This window comes from Oratosquilla oratoria, chromosome 2 (genome assembly GCF_046742065.1).
Source record: "Oratosquilla oratoria isolate Oo_2021 chromosome 2, ASM4674206v1, whole genome shotgun sequence".
Lineage (NCBI taxonomy): Eukaryota > Metazoa > Arthropoda > Malacostraca > Stomatopoda > Squillidae > Oratosquilla > Oratosquilla oratoria.
The window spans coordinates 1,660,927-1,679,250 of NC_134778.1; the positions used below are offsets into that span (position 1 = coordinate 1,660,927).

Here is an 18,324-nt window from a genome sequence, read left to right on the forward strand (position 1 = left end):
CTGTCTTCTGTCCTCTCCCGTCCTTCCTCAACAGACATTCCCCTCTTCCCCAAAGCCCCCTTCACTTCATCCATCCATCTCATCCTAGGACGTCCCCTCATGTTCACTCCCTCCACATCTGCCTTCCATGCCTCTTTTACTAGTCTTTCTTCACTCATTCTTTCCATGTGTCCAAACCATCCTAATACTCTTTCAACAACCCTATCTCCCAGCTCCCTTTCCACCCCTGTTCTCCTCCTCACCTCCTCATTTCTCACTCTATCTAGCAACCCCCATCATACTTCTCAGACACCTCATCTCAAACACATTCAAACTCCTTCTCGCTTCCTCTCGTATGTTCCATGTTTCTGCCCCATATTTCTGCCCATCATTATTCATACACAACCATTATCCACTCAACCCTATCTTCTATCTTCTCCCTTACTCAACAGCCATTCCCATCTTTCTCAATGCCCCTTTTATCCTGGCCATCCATCTCATTCTTAATTGCCCCCTTCAGGTAAGAAATATAGCAGAGAAAAAAATGTCAGATGTGTATAGAAATGAAGATGATGATAGTGAAGTGTTTAAGAAGAAAGATAAAAATGAATATGCATGGTTCAGGGTGGTGGATAGGAGGGTGGTTTAAGTGAGTGTTAATGTGGGTATGTAGAAGAAGGTGATGAGGTGCCTACACCAGGAGGTGCATGGCCACAGCCAAAGCTGTCACCTTTGCCCTATGCACTTGGGACTATTGGGATAGGTAACAGTCACTGCTGGGACTCAGAGAGAAGTGCAGGATTTGAACTCAATAAGCGAATGCAAGACCAGCACACTTCCAGTTATGCCACCAGTGCCCTCAAAAGGAGGTTTGGAAGAGTTCTGGCTGTAAATGTATTAAGGGAGGGGAGAGAGCAGGGGATTGTTGGATCATCTGGTAGAAAAGAAATTGAGAGTGGAGGTAAAATAGAGGGATGCAAAGAAAATGAACTAGAGGTAGTGACAGGGAAGTGACAAAGTTTAATGTTTGAATGGTTTAGGAGGAAAAAAGTTATATTGATATGTGTAATAAGGATGAAAAAGGTGGAGACATTTCTTTCTCAAGCCTGGCAACCTTGATTTTTGTATCAAGTTAATTGGCCCAATAGTGATCTATAATATTATCATTATTATAATTTTTTCCTGTCATGGGTATTGGTGGCATGTTATTGTGTATTAAAAGCTGCTCAGTAGCATGGAACTGATACTTTAAGGTCTATATGGGGTGCCCCTGTGGACAAGAGCCACACATCATTTTGTCTGTGATAGAGAAATGATGCTACTTTATTATTCTGCAACTGGCCCTCCATTATGCTGTCCCCCTACTCTTAATACTGTCCTGTACCACTTTTATGAATTTTCATTTCATTTTTTTTGCTGAACCCTGAAGAATACTGCCATCGAGTGTTCCCACTTGAGTCACAAAAGGTGACAAAAATGGGATGGGGTAGGACTAGCTCCAGTGGAGACAATCCTAAAACAAGCAAAGACATAAGAGGGTCCAGGAAGAGTTTTCCAACCAGAACCGTAAGGTGTCTTTTAATGTGCATGGATGTGGTACAGATGAAAATTAAAGGGACAAGATAAGCAGTATGTTTGTGAGAAGAAAGATGGATGTGTTGGCATTGAGTGAAACTAAGTTGAAAGGGGAGGGGTGAGTGAGTTTTGGGGTGTAGTTGGGAGGGTCTCAGGTGTGAAGAGAGGACAAGGAAAAGAAGGGGTGGCTATACTAGTAAGTGAAGAGATAGGTAAACATGTGGTGGAGTAGGAGGTTTGTTCTAGGTTGATGTGGATGAAAGTGAAACTGGGAAGGGAGATGTGGGTTTTTGTAAGTGCATATCAGCCTGGTGGAGAAGAGTGTAGAGCAAAGGGAAGCTTTCTGTATAGATTTGAATAAGTGCATACAGGGTTTAGGGAGAAATGTAAATGTAGTGGTATTGGGAGATCTTAATGCTAGGGTAGGAAATGAACCAATAGATGGAATGGTTGGGAAATATGGAGTTCCAGGAAAAAATCGTAGTGGAGAGTTAACCCCTTCCATACGGTGCCGCACACGTAGGCGTCATGAGGAGCAAGTGGATTCGCGACGCTGCCATATCTTGATTATATTTATTGTAGTCGCCCCTGTGTTTTTACATTCTCCCAAATGCGCCCTGAATCCCATTCTCTGTGGTTTTCAAAATTCGCGGGTGAAAGAGAGAACGATCGATATAAGCGGGGACTATATTTTATGATGCGATTATTATTACGACACGTCATACGGCTGGCATTGGCTGCTGCCCGCGAGATATAAGTCCCGCACTGAAGTGGTTAATGGTGGAGATGTATCTAGAGAGTTGATGATCGCAAATACAGTGTTTAGGAAGAAAGTTGAGCATAAGTACACATGGTAGTCTATGGAAGGGTGGTAGATAGAGCTTTAATTTACTACATAGTGGTAACCAGGAGTATAGTAAGAAGAGTTTTGGATGCACATGTTCTAAGGGGAGAGAGTGGGTGAATATCAGATAATTTTTTTGGTGTAAATTGAGAGTGGAGGATAGATGGAGAGAGAGTAAAAGGACAAAGTGGGGAGGTACTTAGAGTAAATCACTTAAATGAGGAAGAAAAAGGACAAGAAAAAGCTGAGAGAAGAAGGGAAGGAGTGAGGATAGAGTAGAACTAGGAGTGGAGTAATGGGGATGGTTCAAAGAGGGAGTCACAAGGTGTGCAAAGCTGGTGTGTGGAACAAGGAGGATGAGAGGAAATAGAAGGAAGGGTAGTGAGTGGTGGGATGATGAAGCAAAGAAGGTTGTAGAAGGAAAGAAATGAGTATTCACATATTGGTTACAAAATAGGATGAGAGAATCATATGAGATGTACAAAGAACAGAAAATAGAAGTGAAGCATAATATAAAAGGCAAAGAGGAGAGCAAATGTGAAATGGGGTAAGAATATGACAAGATTTTGAAGGTAATAAAATGATGTTTTGGAAGGAAATGAAGATAGGAAGAGGAGGCGAATCAAGTAGAAAAGAAAAGGTAAAAGATGCAGATGGAGAGATTATAATGGAAGAGAAGGCAGTAAGAGGAAGATTGGCAGAGTATTTTAGGAAGTTGCTAAATGTGAAGGAGGATAGGGATGGGAAGGTAGTTGTAGTGGGAAATGCTAAGAAAATGACAATGAAGAATTAGGAAAATGGAGGAGAAATAAGGAAAAATGAGGTGAAAGCTGTTATTAAAATGATGAGAGCAGGTAAGGCACCTAGGTTAGATGGGTGTCATGTGGAGTGTCTAAAACAGGAGGTACAGTGATGATGGACTGGCTGGCAAGGTTGTTTAATGTTTGTCTAAAAGAGGGTAGAGTGCCTGTATAGTTCCACTTTACAAGGGGAAAGGGGACAAGTATGAATGTAGTTGTTTCAGAGGGATCAGTTTGTTGAGTATAGTTAGAAAGGCTTATGGGAAGGTTTTGATTGAGAGGATTAGGAGAGAAACAGAGGGAGTAATAGATGAACAATGTAGGTTTAGGACAGGTAGGGGTAGTGTGGATCAGACTTTTATGGTAAATCAGATATGTGAGAAAGCTTTAAGGAAAGGTAAAGATGCCTTTTGGGCCTTTATGGATTTGGAAAAGGCTTATGACAGGGTAGACAGGAAGGCACTGTGGGAGGCACTACAGTTATATAGGATAGGAGGAAAGCTTTTAAGAGCAGTCAAGAGTTTTTGTGAGAGTAGTAGAGCCTATGTTAGAATTAGAAATAAGAGTGAGTGGTTTGAGGTAAAGATAAGACTTCCCCAGGGATGTGTCATGTCACCTTGGCTGTTCAATTTATACATGGGTGGAATGATAGAAGAGGTGAATACAAGGGTAATGGGTTGGGGATCAGAGATGATTAAAGAAAATAGAGAAAATTTTGAGATAAGCCAGTTGTTTGCTGATGACGCTGCACTTGTAGCAGGGTCAGAGAAGGGATTAGGGATGTTAGTGACAGGGTTTGGGAAGGTGTGTGAAAGAAGGGAGTTGAAGATAAATGTGGGTAAAAATAAAGTGAAGAGATGTATAAGGGGAGAGGATGGCAGTAAATTGGAAGTGAGTATTAAGGGAGAGAGGCTGGAGGAAGTAAATAGCTCTTTGTACTTGGGTGCAATTGTGGCAGGAAAAAGAGTGGAGGTGTAGGTAGAATGTAGACTGAAAAAAGCAAGTAAATGCCTTGGTGTATTAAAAAGTGTAATAAGAAATAGTCATTTGGGAATGGATGCCAAGAGGAGATTGTATGAAGGAGTGATTGTGCCAACAGCACTGTATGGGGCAGAAACGTGGAACATAAGACAGGAGTTTAAATGTGTTTGAGATGAAATGCCCGAAAAGTATGGTAGGGGTTGCTAGTCTGGATAGAATGAGGAATGAGAAAGTGAGGAGGAGAGCAGGAGTGGAAAGGGAGTTGGGGGATAGGATTGATGAAAGAGTATTGGGATGGTTTGGACACATGGAAAGAATGAGTGAAGAAAGATTAGTAAAAGAGGTATGGAAGGTAGATGTGGAGGGAGTGAACATGAGGGGGTGACCAAGGATGAGATGGATGGATGGTGTAAAAGGGGTATTGGGAAAGAAGGGAATGCTGTTGAGGAAGGAAGGGAGAAGACAGAGGATGGGGGTGAGTGGAGAATGGTTGTGTGTGGATGATGCTGTGATGTATGGGAGTGGGTGGGGATAGGGGGTGATGGAGTATGTTGGAATGATATTTTGATGCAGCCCAAAGGGGTTTCTTCTTGTCTTCTCTTTTTCTGCATTAAGGGACAGAGAGGGAGGTTGCTGATTAAATGAAGTGGCCTTGCTGTGGATGTGCTGTGTCTTGCTAAATTGCTTCTGACCCAGGGCAGTGGGCGAGTTGTAGGGATAACCTGTCATCCAGAAAGAGCCAAGATAAGAGGGAGGGAGGGGTGGTGAATGGGAGTGGTGTATGTGAGGATGGAATGGGTGGGAGTGGATATTATGCCTTTGTTTTTTGATTACCTTGTAAAGGAGAAAAAGATGTTGGTATATGTATGGATGTCTATTTTTTTCTCTCTTTCATTTTAGGTAAAATCCGTAAGGATTTGAAATATCAAGAAAAAGATACTTACATGATGGTGGATAGTGCTGTGCTGAGCTTAGCATTTAGCAGAGATTCTGAAATGTTGGCAACAGGTTCCCAAAGTGGACAGATAAAGGTATTTATATATCATCATCTGTGGAAGTAGGATAGACTTGTAGAAACCCTTGATAAACCAAACCAGTTTAGGGGAAGAGTTAAGCAGTTTATCTGAAAGATTAATTTACAAGATGGTCAATATTTTTGTCTCCTAAGTTGAACAAAGTTTGGTATATGAGTTGCAGCATTTGGTCATGTGTTCAAAGTTTACTGAATATATTATGTATTATATGATGTTACTGTAGACATTGACAATCATAAGCTTAAGGTCTCCACATATGCCAAACTAGAGTTTGGTATATTAGAAGCTTGTTTGGATGGAGCAATACCCTGTATTTCCCTAGTTGTATTATATGGGAAGAGGAGCTATGCTTGTGGTGACCTGTTTTTGTATCTTGCAAGATCAAGTTTGTTCTTAAATTCTTGTATTGTGTTTGCACACACTATTTCTTCATCCAATTTGTTCTGTATATCTATCACTCTGTGTGGGAAGCTGTTCTTTTTCAGGTCTCTTCTGTAGTTATCCTTTTTGAGTTTCATTGCATGTCCTCTTGTTTTTTCTCTGTCCCACTTTAATAGGTCCTCTCTAGGGTTGCGGAGTCGGAGTCGGAGAAAGTCAGAGGTTTTAGCTGGGAGTTGGAGTCGGATTTCTGAGTACTAGGAGTCGCAGTCAGAGTCAGAATTTTTTATCCGACTCCGACTCCGACTCCTTAAGTCCAATAAAATAATTTTTTTAACATGGTTTCCCTGTTTGGTTCTACCAGTTGCACAATTTAGCAGTTTTTGTATGGTTTTGCTTTTATTTTTGGAGGCAGTAGTGAGTGTGTGCAGTGTATATGTACACTAAGTGGTCTCTCCAGATGGAAACAAAAAACAATCCATCAATAAAAAAAAAAAAAATACACAATACTGACAAGCTATCGTTGTCAGTCTGGGTAAAAGTGTCTGTGGTCATGTATACGGGTGTATTCAAGGTACAGTACATATATTTTGTTATATTCTTGAAAGCTTTGTCTGCATTTTTACCATTACAGTAATTGGCAAGCCAACAATAGCTGTAAAATACTGTCTATAGATGTGCACTGTGAAATAATTTGCTGCCATTGTGCAAATAGAAAGTAGTAGGTCTCATTATTCCAAGTTTAAAAAATCTAAAAAATTTGATATGTTTTGCATTGAGAAAATTTAATAACCATCCAGTATAGAATAGTTTTATAGCTAGTTATAGGATATATACCATTTATAGAAGTTTCCAGAATGTAGTTTGTATTAATGTTTCATTCATTCTATACTATGGGAGTTATAGCCAGTGAAATGTATTTCTATTTTTAATAAATATTCAATAAATATAATTATTAATTCAAATTCCTGAATAATTTTTCAACTGCCAAGTGACAGAGATGATTTTTATCTTTAAATAATTTAAACTAGCTACTTTACCTTTGTTGACAGTCTAATTAATTCAAATTTTGTTAACATCTAGAACTCCATCGTATGCACTATGCACGTACGTCTTCATGTATGTAAAAGTCAATGGAAGTGATTTTATGTGGTTTACTGTTTTGTAAGAGCTATGTCATGCTGGGATAATGCCCTGAGATAAACTTTGACCAGTCTCAGAGGCCAGATAGGAATGACATTAGAGCATATGTCACAGCATTTGGTGATGACTGAAAAGGGAGGAACAACAGCAGCTATGAACTGTGTGCACAGGGGAAGGTTGTCTCTCTCTTTCCTGAACTGATTCCTGGTTTTTATGATAACATGGTGAAATTAATTCTGCAGTAAGTACTAGGTAGGCCATCCTCCATTAACCTTTCCTCATCATGATTTGTCACATTTTTTCCTCATATTGCGATAGAAGGTTTATGAGAATGGACAAATTAAATAACAGATGATTTTTTTTTTTTGGGGGGGGGGGCACAAAGGAAAAAGAAAATACATAGCTTGAAGTGGCAACTCTGCCATGACAGATTTGAAAGTGCTCATAAGCTGGTAGATGATCATGAGCATAAATAATACCATTATATATTTAATATATATATGTTTATACGAATATACGTGCTTGTGTGCATATATATATATAGAGCTGGGTGAGTGTATATGTGAGTATATTTATCATACAAGTAAATGTTCACGTAAAAAATAATATACATGAAAAATATTTATAAAATGCTTGCTGAATAGGTGTGGGAGGCTGGTATATGGATCTGCAGAATAGATTTCCACATAGGGGTCAAGGAGTTAAGGAGTCGGAGTCGGGTGTTGGAGTCAGAGTCTGGAGTTGGAATCGGAGTCGGAGGAATCAAAGGAGTCAGAGTCGGCATCCTTGGAATGCTAGGAGTTGGAGTCAGAGTCGGACCTTATGCCATCTGACTCTGCAACCCTGGTCCTCTCTATCAAGGCATTCTTTTCCTTTCATAATTCTGTAGATGGTTATTAGGTCCCCTCATTCTCTTCTTTGTTCCAGGGTTGGCAATTCCAGTTTGACCAGTCTTTGTTGTTGCTCTTTGTGTTCTTTCTAATTTTCTTATATTCTTTTTTGTACTGGGTAACCATATCAGTGCTGAGTAACCTTATCCAGGTATTTGAAGGCCACCTTTATTGATCTCAACAAATTGTATGTTTCTGACTTTTATTTATATGTTTATCTGGAAACATGTCTTTGGCAATGATTACTCATAGGTCCCTTTCAGAATTTACTTTACTTCTTTTTCATCAATTTTATACTGTCCTGTTATTCTCTTTGTGCTTTTTCCAAATTCAATTATATTGCACTTCTTGATGTTGAATTCTACCTCCCATCTTTTACTCCACTCTGAGACTTTGTTCAGATCCCTCTGCAATGAGTCAGTCTATTTCAGAGTTTATTCTCTTTAATAATTTTGTGTCGTCTGCAAAGCAGTTTATGTAACTTTCAATGTCTTCATCCATGTCATTTACATATATAGCAAACATTATCGGAGCTAGTACTAACCCCTGTGGGACACCACTACTCATTTCTTCCCATTTTGAATATTTGTCTCTGAGCACCACTCTCATTTTTCTTCCATATAGGAAGTCCTCCATCCAATCCAATAATTTTCCATGTATGCCTCCTATTGTTTCCAGTTTATATGGTAATTTTCTGTGTGGTACCTTATCAAATGCCTTTTGTAGGTCCAGGAATGCACAGTCTGCCCAATCATCCCTTTCTTGCAATATATCTATCGATCTTGAATAGAAACAAATTAAATTAGTGGTACATGATCTTCCTTGTCTGAATCCAAATTGCCTTAGGTTCAGTATATTATTCTCCTCCAGATATTTTGTCCATTTATCTTTGATGATTCTCTCACAAATTTTAACTATTGTACTCATTAGGGACACCGGTCTTTAATTTGTTGGGTCTTCCTTATTTCCCCCTATATGTATCAGCACTGTGTTGGCATTTTTCCAGTCTCCTGGTAGTTTTCCTTCTTTGAGTGAGCATTCAATTATTTTGTATATTTTTCCTGTTTGTCTATACATTTTTTCAGTATCCAGTTTGCAACTTCATCTTGGCCATGTGATTTGTTAGCATCAAGCTTTAGTATTTGATTCCTTATTTCATTCTGAGTAATGTTTAATTTCTTCAATGGAGGAAATCTTCAATTCTTTGATCACAGTTTTGTAGATTTTTTTCCTCAGGTGAATACAGATTTGAAATGTTTGTTCATAATATATGCCATTTCTATATCTTCAGTGTATTCTCTATTACCTTGACATAATTTGTGTATTTCCTGTTTATTTTTTAACTTGCTGTTTGGGTTATTGGCTGCATGTTATTGTGGGGTTAAATTTTGCTCAGTAGTATACAGCTGATACTTTAGGGATATTAGCTGCATGTTATTGTGGTGGGGGAAAAGAATACTGCCAAGTAATTCCACTCGGCAGTAAGGGGAAGATGGGCAGAATATTTTAGGGAGTTGCTAAATGTGAAGGAGGACAGGGAAGGAAAGATAGCTGCAGTGGGAAATGCAAAGAAAATGAGTGATGAGTGAGGAGAATGGAGGAGAAATAAGGAAGGATGAGGTGAAGGCAGTTGTAAAGATGATGAAAGCAGGTAAGGCACCTGGTCTGGATGGATGCCATGCAGAATGTCTGAAAAAGGGAGGTTCAGTGATGGTGGACTGGTTGGTGAGGTTATTTAATGTTTGCTGGAGAGAGGGTAGAGTACCGGAGGACTGGAGAAGTGCCTGTATAGTTCCTCTTTACAAGGGAAAAGGGGACAAGTGTGAATGTAGTAGTTTCAGAGGGATTAGCCTGTTAAGTGTAGTAGGGAAGGCTTATGGGAGGATCTTAATTGAGAGGATTAGGAGAGGAACAGAAGGAGTGATTGGTGAGGAACAGTGTGGATTTAGGACAGGTAGAGGTTGTGTAGATCAAATCTTTGTGGTAAGACAGATATGTGAGAAATCTATAGGAAAGGGGAAGGATGTTTTTTGGGCTTTTATGGATCTGGAAAAGGCCTATGATAGGGTAGACAGAAAGGCACTGTGGGAGGTTATGCAGATTTATGGGATAGGAGGAGAGCTTTTGGGAGCTGTCAAGAGTTTTTATGAGAGTAGTAGAGCTTGTGTCAGGATTAGAAATGGAGAGAGTGAGTGGTTTGAAGTAAAGGTGGGACTTCGTCAAGGAGGCTGTTCAACTTATACATGGATGGGGTGGTGCGAGAGGTGAATGCTAGGGTAGTGGGTCAGGGATTGGAGATGGTTAAAGAAAATGGAGAAAAGTGTGAGGTGAGCCAGCTGTTGTTTGCGGACGACACTGCGCTTGTGGCAGGGTCAGAGGAGGGATTGAGGAAGCTGGTGGCAGAGTTTGGGAGAGTATGTGATAGAAGAAAGCTAAAGATAAATGTGGGTAAAAGTAAGGTGATGAGATGTACAAGGGGTGGAAGTGGCAGTAGACTGGAAGTGAACATTAAGGGAGAGCGACTGGAGGAAGTGGATAGTTTTAGATACTTGGGTGCAAGTGTAGCAGGAAAAGGTGGAGTGAAGGTGGAGGTAGAATGTAGATTGAGAGAAGCGAGTAAATGCCTTGGTGGATTAAAGAGTGTAATGAGGAATAGACATTTGGGAATGGATGCGAAGAGGAGACTGTATGAAGGAGTGATTGTGCCAACAGCACTGTATGGGGCAGAAACATGGAACATAAGAGAAGAAGAGAGAAGGAGTTTGAATGTGTTTGAGATGAGGTGTCTGAGAAGTATGGTGGGGGTTACTAGGCTGGATAGAGTGAGAAATGAGGAGGTGAGGAGGAGAACAGGGGTGAAAAAGGATTTGGGAGATAGGGTTGATGAAAGAATATTAGGATGGTTTGGACACATGGAAAGAATGAGTGAAGAAAGACTAGTAAAAGAGGTATGGATGGCAGATGTGGAGGGAGTGAACATGAGGGGACGTCCTAGGATGAGGTGGATGGATGGGGTGAAGGGGGCTTTGGGGAAGAGGGGAATGTCTGTTGAGGAAGGAAGGGAGAGGACGGAAGACAGAGGTGAGTGGAGAAGGGTTGTATATGGATGATGTTGTGATTGCATGAGGAGGAATGGGCGGGGGTGTGGGGTAGTATGTGTGAGTAAATTTTGACGCAGCCCAAAGGGATTTCTCCCCGTCGTCTCCTTATATGCAAGGGGGGACGGAGAGGGGGGGTCGCCGATTAAATGAAGCGGCCTTGCTGTGGATGTGCTGTGTCTTGCGACACTGCTTCTGACCCAGGGCGGTGGGCAGGGTGCAGGGATGACCCGTCATCCAGGAGGTGCTCAGATGAGAGGGAGGGTGGGAGGGGTGTGGAGTGTATTTAGGGATGAAATGGGTGGGAATGTTTTAAGCCTTTCCCTTTTTGGCTACCTCCCTTGGAAGGGGGAAAAAGCCTTGGTAAATGAAATGAAATGAAATTCCACTCGGATCATAAGAGGCGAGAAGAAAGGGACAGGGATTGGGAATAGGCATCCTTCTCCTTGTAGCCCCACAGGGGACATTCCTAAAAGAAAAAGCAAAGGCATGAGAGGGTCTGGGAGTTTTCCGACCAGCACCCTAAGGTTTGGGTCTTTTAATGTGCGTGGATGTGGTACAGATGAGAGTAAAAGGGAAGAAATAGGTAGTATGTTTGTGAGAAGAAAGATGGATGTGTTGGCTTTGAGTGAAACTAAGCTGAAAGGGAAGGGCAAGTGTAAGTTTGGGAGTGTAAGTGGGAGGTTATCAGGAGTGAAGAGAGGGCGAGGGAGGGAAGGGGTGGCTATACTAGTAAGTGAAGATATAGGTAAACGTGTAGTGGAGTGGAAGGTTTCCTCAAGGACAATGTGGATGAAGGTGAAACTGGGAAAGGAGATATGGGTTTTTGTAAGTGCATATGGGCCTGGCAGTGAGAAAAGCATAGAAGAAAGGGAGGCTTTTTGGATAGATTTAAGTGAGTGCATAGAGGATTTAGGGAGAAATATCAATGTAATAGTACTGGGAGACCTTAATGCTAGGGTAGGAAATGATCCAATTGATGGAGTGGTTGGGAAATGTGGAGTTCCAGGAAAGAATCGTAGTGGAGAGTTGATGGTGGAAATGTGTCTAGAGAGTTGATGATAGCAAATACAGTGTTTCAGAAGAAAGTCAAGCATAAGTACACATGGGAGAGGGTGGTAGATAGAGCGTTAATGGACTATGTAGTGGTAAATAGGATTATGATAGGAAGAGTTAAGGATGTACATGTGCTAAGGGGAGAGGGTGGGGGAATATCAGATAATTTTTTAGTGGAAGGTAAGTTGAGAGTGGAGGATAGATGGAGGAAGAGGAAAGGGACAAGAGGTAGGGAGGTGCTTAGAGTGAACTCTTTAAATGAAAAGGAAAAGGAGAAGGAGTACAAGAAGAAGCTGAAGGAGGAGTGGGAGGGAGTGAAGGATAGAGTAGAGCTAGGTGTGGAGGAGGATTGGGGATGGTTCAAGGAGGGAGTCACAAAGTGTGCAAAGATGGTGTGTGGAACAAGAAGGACAGGAGGAAATAGAAGAAAGGGTAGTGAATGGTGGGATGAGGAAACAGAAGGTTGTAGAAGAGAAGAAGCGAGCTTTCATAGATTGGTTACAAAATAGGACGAGGGAGTCATATGAGAGGTACAAAGAAAAGAGAAGTAAAGCAAAAGGTAAAGGAGGCAAAGAGGAGAGCAGATGTGAAATGGGGTAAGAGTATGACAAAAAAAATTGAAAGTAATAAAAAGATGTTTTGGAAAGAAATTAAGAGAGGAAGAGGAGGCGAATCAAGTAGAGAAGAAAAGGTAAAAGGTGCAGATGGAGAGATGATAATGGAAGAGAAGGCAGTAAGGGGAAGATAAGCAGAATATTTTAGGGAGTTGCTAAATGTGAAGGAGGATAGGGAGGGAAAGATAGCTGCAGTGGAAAATGCTAAGAAAATGACCATGATGAGTGAGGAAAATGGAGGAGAAATAAGGAAGGATGAAGTGAAGGCAGTTGTTTAGATGATGAAAGCAGGTAAGGCACCTGGTCTGGATGGATGCCATGCAGAATGTCTAAAAAAAAAAGGAGGTACAGTGATGGTGGACTTGCTGGTGAGGTTATTTAATGTTTGCTGGAGAGAGGGTAGAGTGCCGGAGGACTGGAGGAGTGCCTGTATAGTTCCACTTTACAAGGGAAAAGGGGACAAGTGCGAATGTAGTAGTTTCAGAAGGATTAGCTTGTTAAGTGTAGTTGGGAAGGCTTATGGGAGGATCTTGATTGAGAGGATTAGGAGAGGAATAGAGGGAGTAATTGGTGAGGAACAGTGTGGATTTAGGACAGGTAGAGGTTGTGTAGATCAGATTTTTGTGGTAAGACAGATATGTGAGAAAGCTGTAGGAAAGGGGAAGGATGTTTTTTGGGCTTTTATAGACCTGGAAAAGGCTTATGACAGGGTAGACAGAAAGGCACTGGGAGGTTTTGAGGATATATGGGATAGGAGGAAAGCTTCTAGGAGCTGTCAAGAGTTTTTATGAGAGGTGTAGAGCTTGTGTCAGGATTGGAAATGGAGAGAGTGAGTGGTTCGAGGTAAAGGTGGGACTTCGTTAAGGATGTGTTATGTCACCCTGGCTGTTCAACTTATACATGTATGGGGTAGTGTGAGAAGTAAATACAAGGGTACAAGGGTAGTAGGTCAGGAATTGTGAGAATAAACACCTTGTGAGATCGAAACCTTTATTGGTACTACGTTTCACTTGCTACAGCTTTTTCAAGTACAGACATGACACACACTCTGAGCACATATAAGCCAACAGGGAAGGAACTGGGAGAGGCGGCCTCGAAGCGGCCGCCATTCAAAGCTTCAAAACCATTGAGCAGAACAGAGGCATGTTTAACATCGCCCCTCCTATCATCCATCTGTTACCCGCATTAAATAAATGTATGAAATGTCCCCCTTAGTCCACACTGTCCGAAATGTCCTCCTTTGTCTCCACCAAGTCCCACCCGTCCCCCTCCTCCCCCTCCACCTACCACCCACCACCCACCCCTCCCTGATAACCTCTCCCAGTTCCTTCCCTGTTGGCTTATATGTGCTCAGAGTGTGTGTCATGTCTGTACTTGAAAAAGCTGTAGCAAGCGAAACGTAGTACCAATAAAGGTTTCGATCTCACAAGGTGTTTATTCTCACAGTCTTGTCGGCTTTTGCCATTGTGATTCATTCAGGTCAGGGATTGGAGATGGTTAAAGAAAATGGAGAAAAGTGTGAGGTGAGCCAGCTGTTGTTTGCTGACGACACTGCGCTTGTGGCAGGATCGGAGGAGGGATTGAGGAAGATGGTGACAGAGTTTGGGAGAGTGTGTGAAAGAAGGAAGCTGAAGATAAATGTGGGTAAAAGTAAGGTGATGAGATGTACAAGGGGTGAAAATGGCAGTAGTCTGGAAGTGAGCATTAAGGGAGAATGACTGGAGGAAGTGGATAGTTTTAGATACTTGGGTGCAAATGTGGCAGGAAAAGGTGGAGTGAAGGTGGAGGTAGAATGTAGATTGAGAGAAGCGAGTAAATGCCTTGGTGGATTAAAAAGTGTAATGAGGAATAGACATTTGGGAATGGATGCTAAGAGGAGACTATATGAAGGAGTGATTGTGCCAACAGCACTGTACGGGGCAGAAACATGGAACATAAGAGAGAAGGAGTTTGAATGTGTTTGAGATGAGGTGTCTGAGAAGTATGATGGGGTTACTAGGCTAGATAGAGTGAGAAATGAGGAGGTGAGGAGGAGAATAGGGGTGGAAAGGAGGTTGGGAGATAGGGTTGATGAAAGAGTATTAGGATGGTTTGGAGACATGGAAAGAATGAGTGAAGAAAGACTAGTAAAAGAGGTATGGAAGGCAGATGTGGAGGGAGTTAACATGAAGGGACGTCCTAGGATGAGGTGGATGGATGGGGTGAAGAGGGCTTTGGGGAAGAGGGGAATGTCTGTTGAGGAAGGACGGGAGAGAACAGAAGACAGGGGTGAATGGAGAATGGTTGTATATGGGTGATGTTGTGATGCATGAGGTGGAATGGGGGGGGGGTGAGGTAGTATGTGTGAGCAAATTTTGACGCAGCCCAAAGGGATTTCTCCCCGTCTTCTCCTTTATGCATGGGGGGACGGAGAGGGGGGGTCGCCGATTTAATGAAGTGGCCTTGCTGTGGATGTGCTGTGTCTTGCGACACTGCTTCTGACCCAGGGCAATGGACAAGGTGCAGGGATGACCCATCATCCAGGAGGTGCTAAGATGAGAGAGAGGGTGGAGGGATGTGGAGTGTTTTCAGGGATGGAATGGGTGGGAATGATTTTATGCCTTTTCCTTTTTGGCTACCCCCCTTGTAAGGGGGAAAAAGCCTTGGTATATGTATGTGTATGTATGTTATTGTGGCAGAGTAGCATGCAGTTGATCTTTAGAGTCTATATGGGGTGCCCCTACAGACCAGAGCCCATGCTGAAAATGAGAAGATTGGGGGAGAAATCCCTTCAGGCTGCATCAAATTTTTCTCACACATACTACCTCACCCCCCATCCCCCACCCATTCTGCCTCATGCATCACAACATCATCCATATACAACCATTCTCTATTCACCCCTGTCTCTCCAGTCCTTCCTCAACAAACATTCCCCTCTTCCCCAAAGCCCCTTTTACCCCATCCATCCATCTCATCCTAGGTGGCCCCTCATGTTCACTCCCTCCACATCTGGCTTCCACACCTCTTTTACTAGTCTTTCTTCACTCATTCTTTCCATGTGTCCAAACCATCCCAATAATCTTTCATCCACCCTCTCTCCCAATTGCCCTACCACCCCCATTCTCCTCCTCACCTCCTCATTTCTCACTATCCACCCTAGTAACCCCTATCATACTTCTCAGACACCTCATCTCAAACACATTCAACCTCCTCTCTTCCTCTCTTATGTTACATGTTTCTGTCCCGTACAGTGCTGTCATCACAGTCACTCATTCATACAATCTTCTCGTAGCATCCATTCCCAAAAGTCTGTTTCTCTTTACACTTTTTAATCCACCAAGGCATTTACTCACTTCTCTCAATCTACATTCTACCTCCACCTCCACTCCCTTTCCTGCCACATTAGCACCCAAGTATATATAACTATCCACTTCCTCCAGTCTCTCTCCCTTAATGCTCACTTCCAGTCTGCTGCCACTTTCACCCCTTGTACATCTCATCACCTTACTTTTACACCACATTTATCTTCAACTTCCTTCTTTCACACACTCTCCCAAACTCTGTCACCAACTTCCTCAGTCCCTCCTCTTATCCTGCTACAAGCACAGTGTCATCCGTAAACAACAGCTGGCTCACCTCCCACTTTTCTACATTTTCTATAACCATCTCCAATCCCTGACCCACCACCCTTGCATTTACCTCTCGCACCACCCTATCCATGTATAAGTTGAACAGCCAGGGTGACATAACACATCCCTGACAAAGTCCCACCTTTACCTCGAACCACTCACTCTCTCCATGTCTAATCCTGACACATGCTCTACACCTCTCGTAAAAACTCTTGACAACTCCTAAGAGCTTTCTTCCTATCCCGTATATCTGCAAAACCTCCCACAGTGCCTTCCTGTCTACCCTGTCATAAGTCTTTTCTAGATCCATAAAAGGCCAAAAAACATCCTTACCTTTTCCTATAGCTTTCTCACATATCTTACCACAAAAATCTGATCTACACAACCACCTGTCCTAAATCCACACTGTTTCTCACTAATTACTCCCTCTGTTCCTCTCCTAATCCTCTCAATCAAGATCCTCCCATAAGCCTTCCTAATTACACTTAACAAGCTGATCCTTCTGAAACTACTACAACTCACACTTGTCCCCTTTTCATTTGTAAATTGGAACTATACAGGCACTCCTCCAGTCCTTCGGCACTCTACCCTCTCTCCAACAAACATTAAATAACCTCACCAGCCAGTCCACCATCACTATACCTCCTTTATGAATTTGGAAAAGGCTTATGACAGGGTAGACAGGAAGGCACTGTGGTAGGTATTGCATATATGGGATAGTAGGAAAGCTGTTAAGAGCAATCAAGTTTTTGCGAGAGTAGTAGAGCCTATGTTAGCATTGGAAATAGATTGAGTGGTTACAGGTAAAGGTGGGACTTTGTCAGGTATGTGTCATGTCACCTTGGCTGTTCAATTTATAAATGGATGGAGTGGTACAAGTGGTAAATTCAAGGGTAATGGGCTGGGGATTGGAAATGATTAAAGATAATGGAGAAAAATTGGAGATAAGCCAGTTGTTTGCTGATGACACTGCACTTGTAGCAGGATCAGAGAAGCAATTAGGGATGTTAGTGACAGGGTTTGGGAAGATGTGCGAAAGAAGGAAGTTGAAGATAAATGTGTGTAAAAGTAAAGTGATGAGATGTACAAGGGGAGAATGTGGTAGCAAATTGGAAATGAGTATTAAGGGAGACTGGAGGAAGTGGGTGGCTTTACAATGGGGCAAATGTGGCACGAAGGGGAGTGGTGGTGGAGGTAGAATGTAGATTGAGAGAAGCAAGTAAATGCCTTGGTGTATTAAAAAGTGTAATAAGAAATAGACATTTGGGAATGGATGCTAAGAGGAGATTTTACGGAGTGATTGTGCCAACAGTACTCTACAGGGGCAGAAACCTGGAACATAAGAGAGGAAGAATTTGAAGTATGATGTGGGTTACTAGTCTGGATAGAGAGAGAAACAAGGAGGTGAACAGGAGAGTGGGGGTGAAAAGGGACTTGGGAGATAGGGTTGATGAAAGAGTATTGGGATGGTTTGGACACATGGAAAGAATTAGTAAAGAAAGATTATTAAAAGAGGTGTGGAAGGCAGAGGTGGAGGGAGTAAACATGAGGGGTCAACCAAGGATGAGATGGATAGATGGTGTAAAAGTGGCATTGGGAAAAAGACTGGTTGAGGATGGAAGGGTGAATGGAGAATGGTTGTGTATGGATGATGCTGTGATGCATGGAAGGGGGTGTGTGGGGGTTGGGGGATGATGGAGTATGTGTGAATGGGTTGATGCAGCTTGAAGGGATTTCTCCCCCTTTTTTTTCCTGCATGAGGAAACAGAGAGGAAGTTGCCAATTAAATGAAGCAGCGTTGCTGTGTCTTGCTATATTGCTTCTGACCCTAAGGCATGGGCAAGAGGCAGGGATGACCTCCAGGAGGAGCATAAAAAAAAGGGGGGTGGGGGAGAGGGAGGGAGGGGTGGTGAATGGGAGTGGAGTATGTAGGGATGAAATGGGTGGGAGTGGTGGATTTATGCCTTTGACTTTGGCTAACTCCCTTGTAAGGGGAAAAACCCTTGGTAAATGTATGTATGTATTAAATTTGGTTAATGAAGGTTTGGTTTATTAAGGGTTTACTGTACATGAGGAAGTAAGATAAGAGTTGTGGTTGTTGTCATTCCTTAAATTGTCTGACTGAGCAGTCCAATCTCCCTGAGGAATGCCAAGGTATGAACAGTTTTCTCACAAAGCCTTTATAGTGTATATTGTTGTTGTAGATGTGCATGATTGTGTTGTATAGTATGGGGTGAAGTGTTACATCATGGGCAGTTGTCTGCAATGCTGTCATCCAGCCTCTTCTGGTAGATTAGAAGGGTTGGATGGTGGCACAAGGCCTT

The 18,324-nt window shown here is 42.3% G+C and overlaps 1 protein-coding gene across 2 annotated transcripts in view; it reads left to right on the plus strand.

Moving 5' to 3' along the window:
* Smu1 (Smu1 spliceosomal factor) overlaps nucleotides 1-18,324 on the plus strand; it is a 77,073-nt gene that overhangs the window by 37,223 nt on the left and 21,526 nt on the right. For both annotated transcript variants that reach the window (XM_076204519.1, XM_076204527.1), the window contains exon 6: nucleotides 5,080-5,210. In XM_076204519.1, the coding sequence (XP_076060634.1) occupies nucleotides 5,080-5,210 (131 nt within the window). The remainder of the gene's footprint in view (nucleotides 1-5,079; nucleotides 5,211-18,324) is intronic.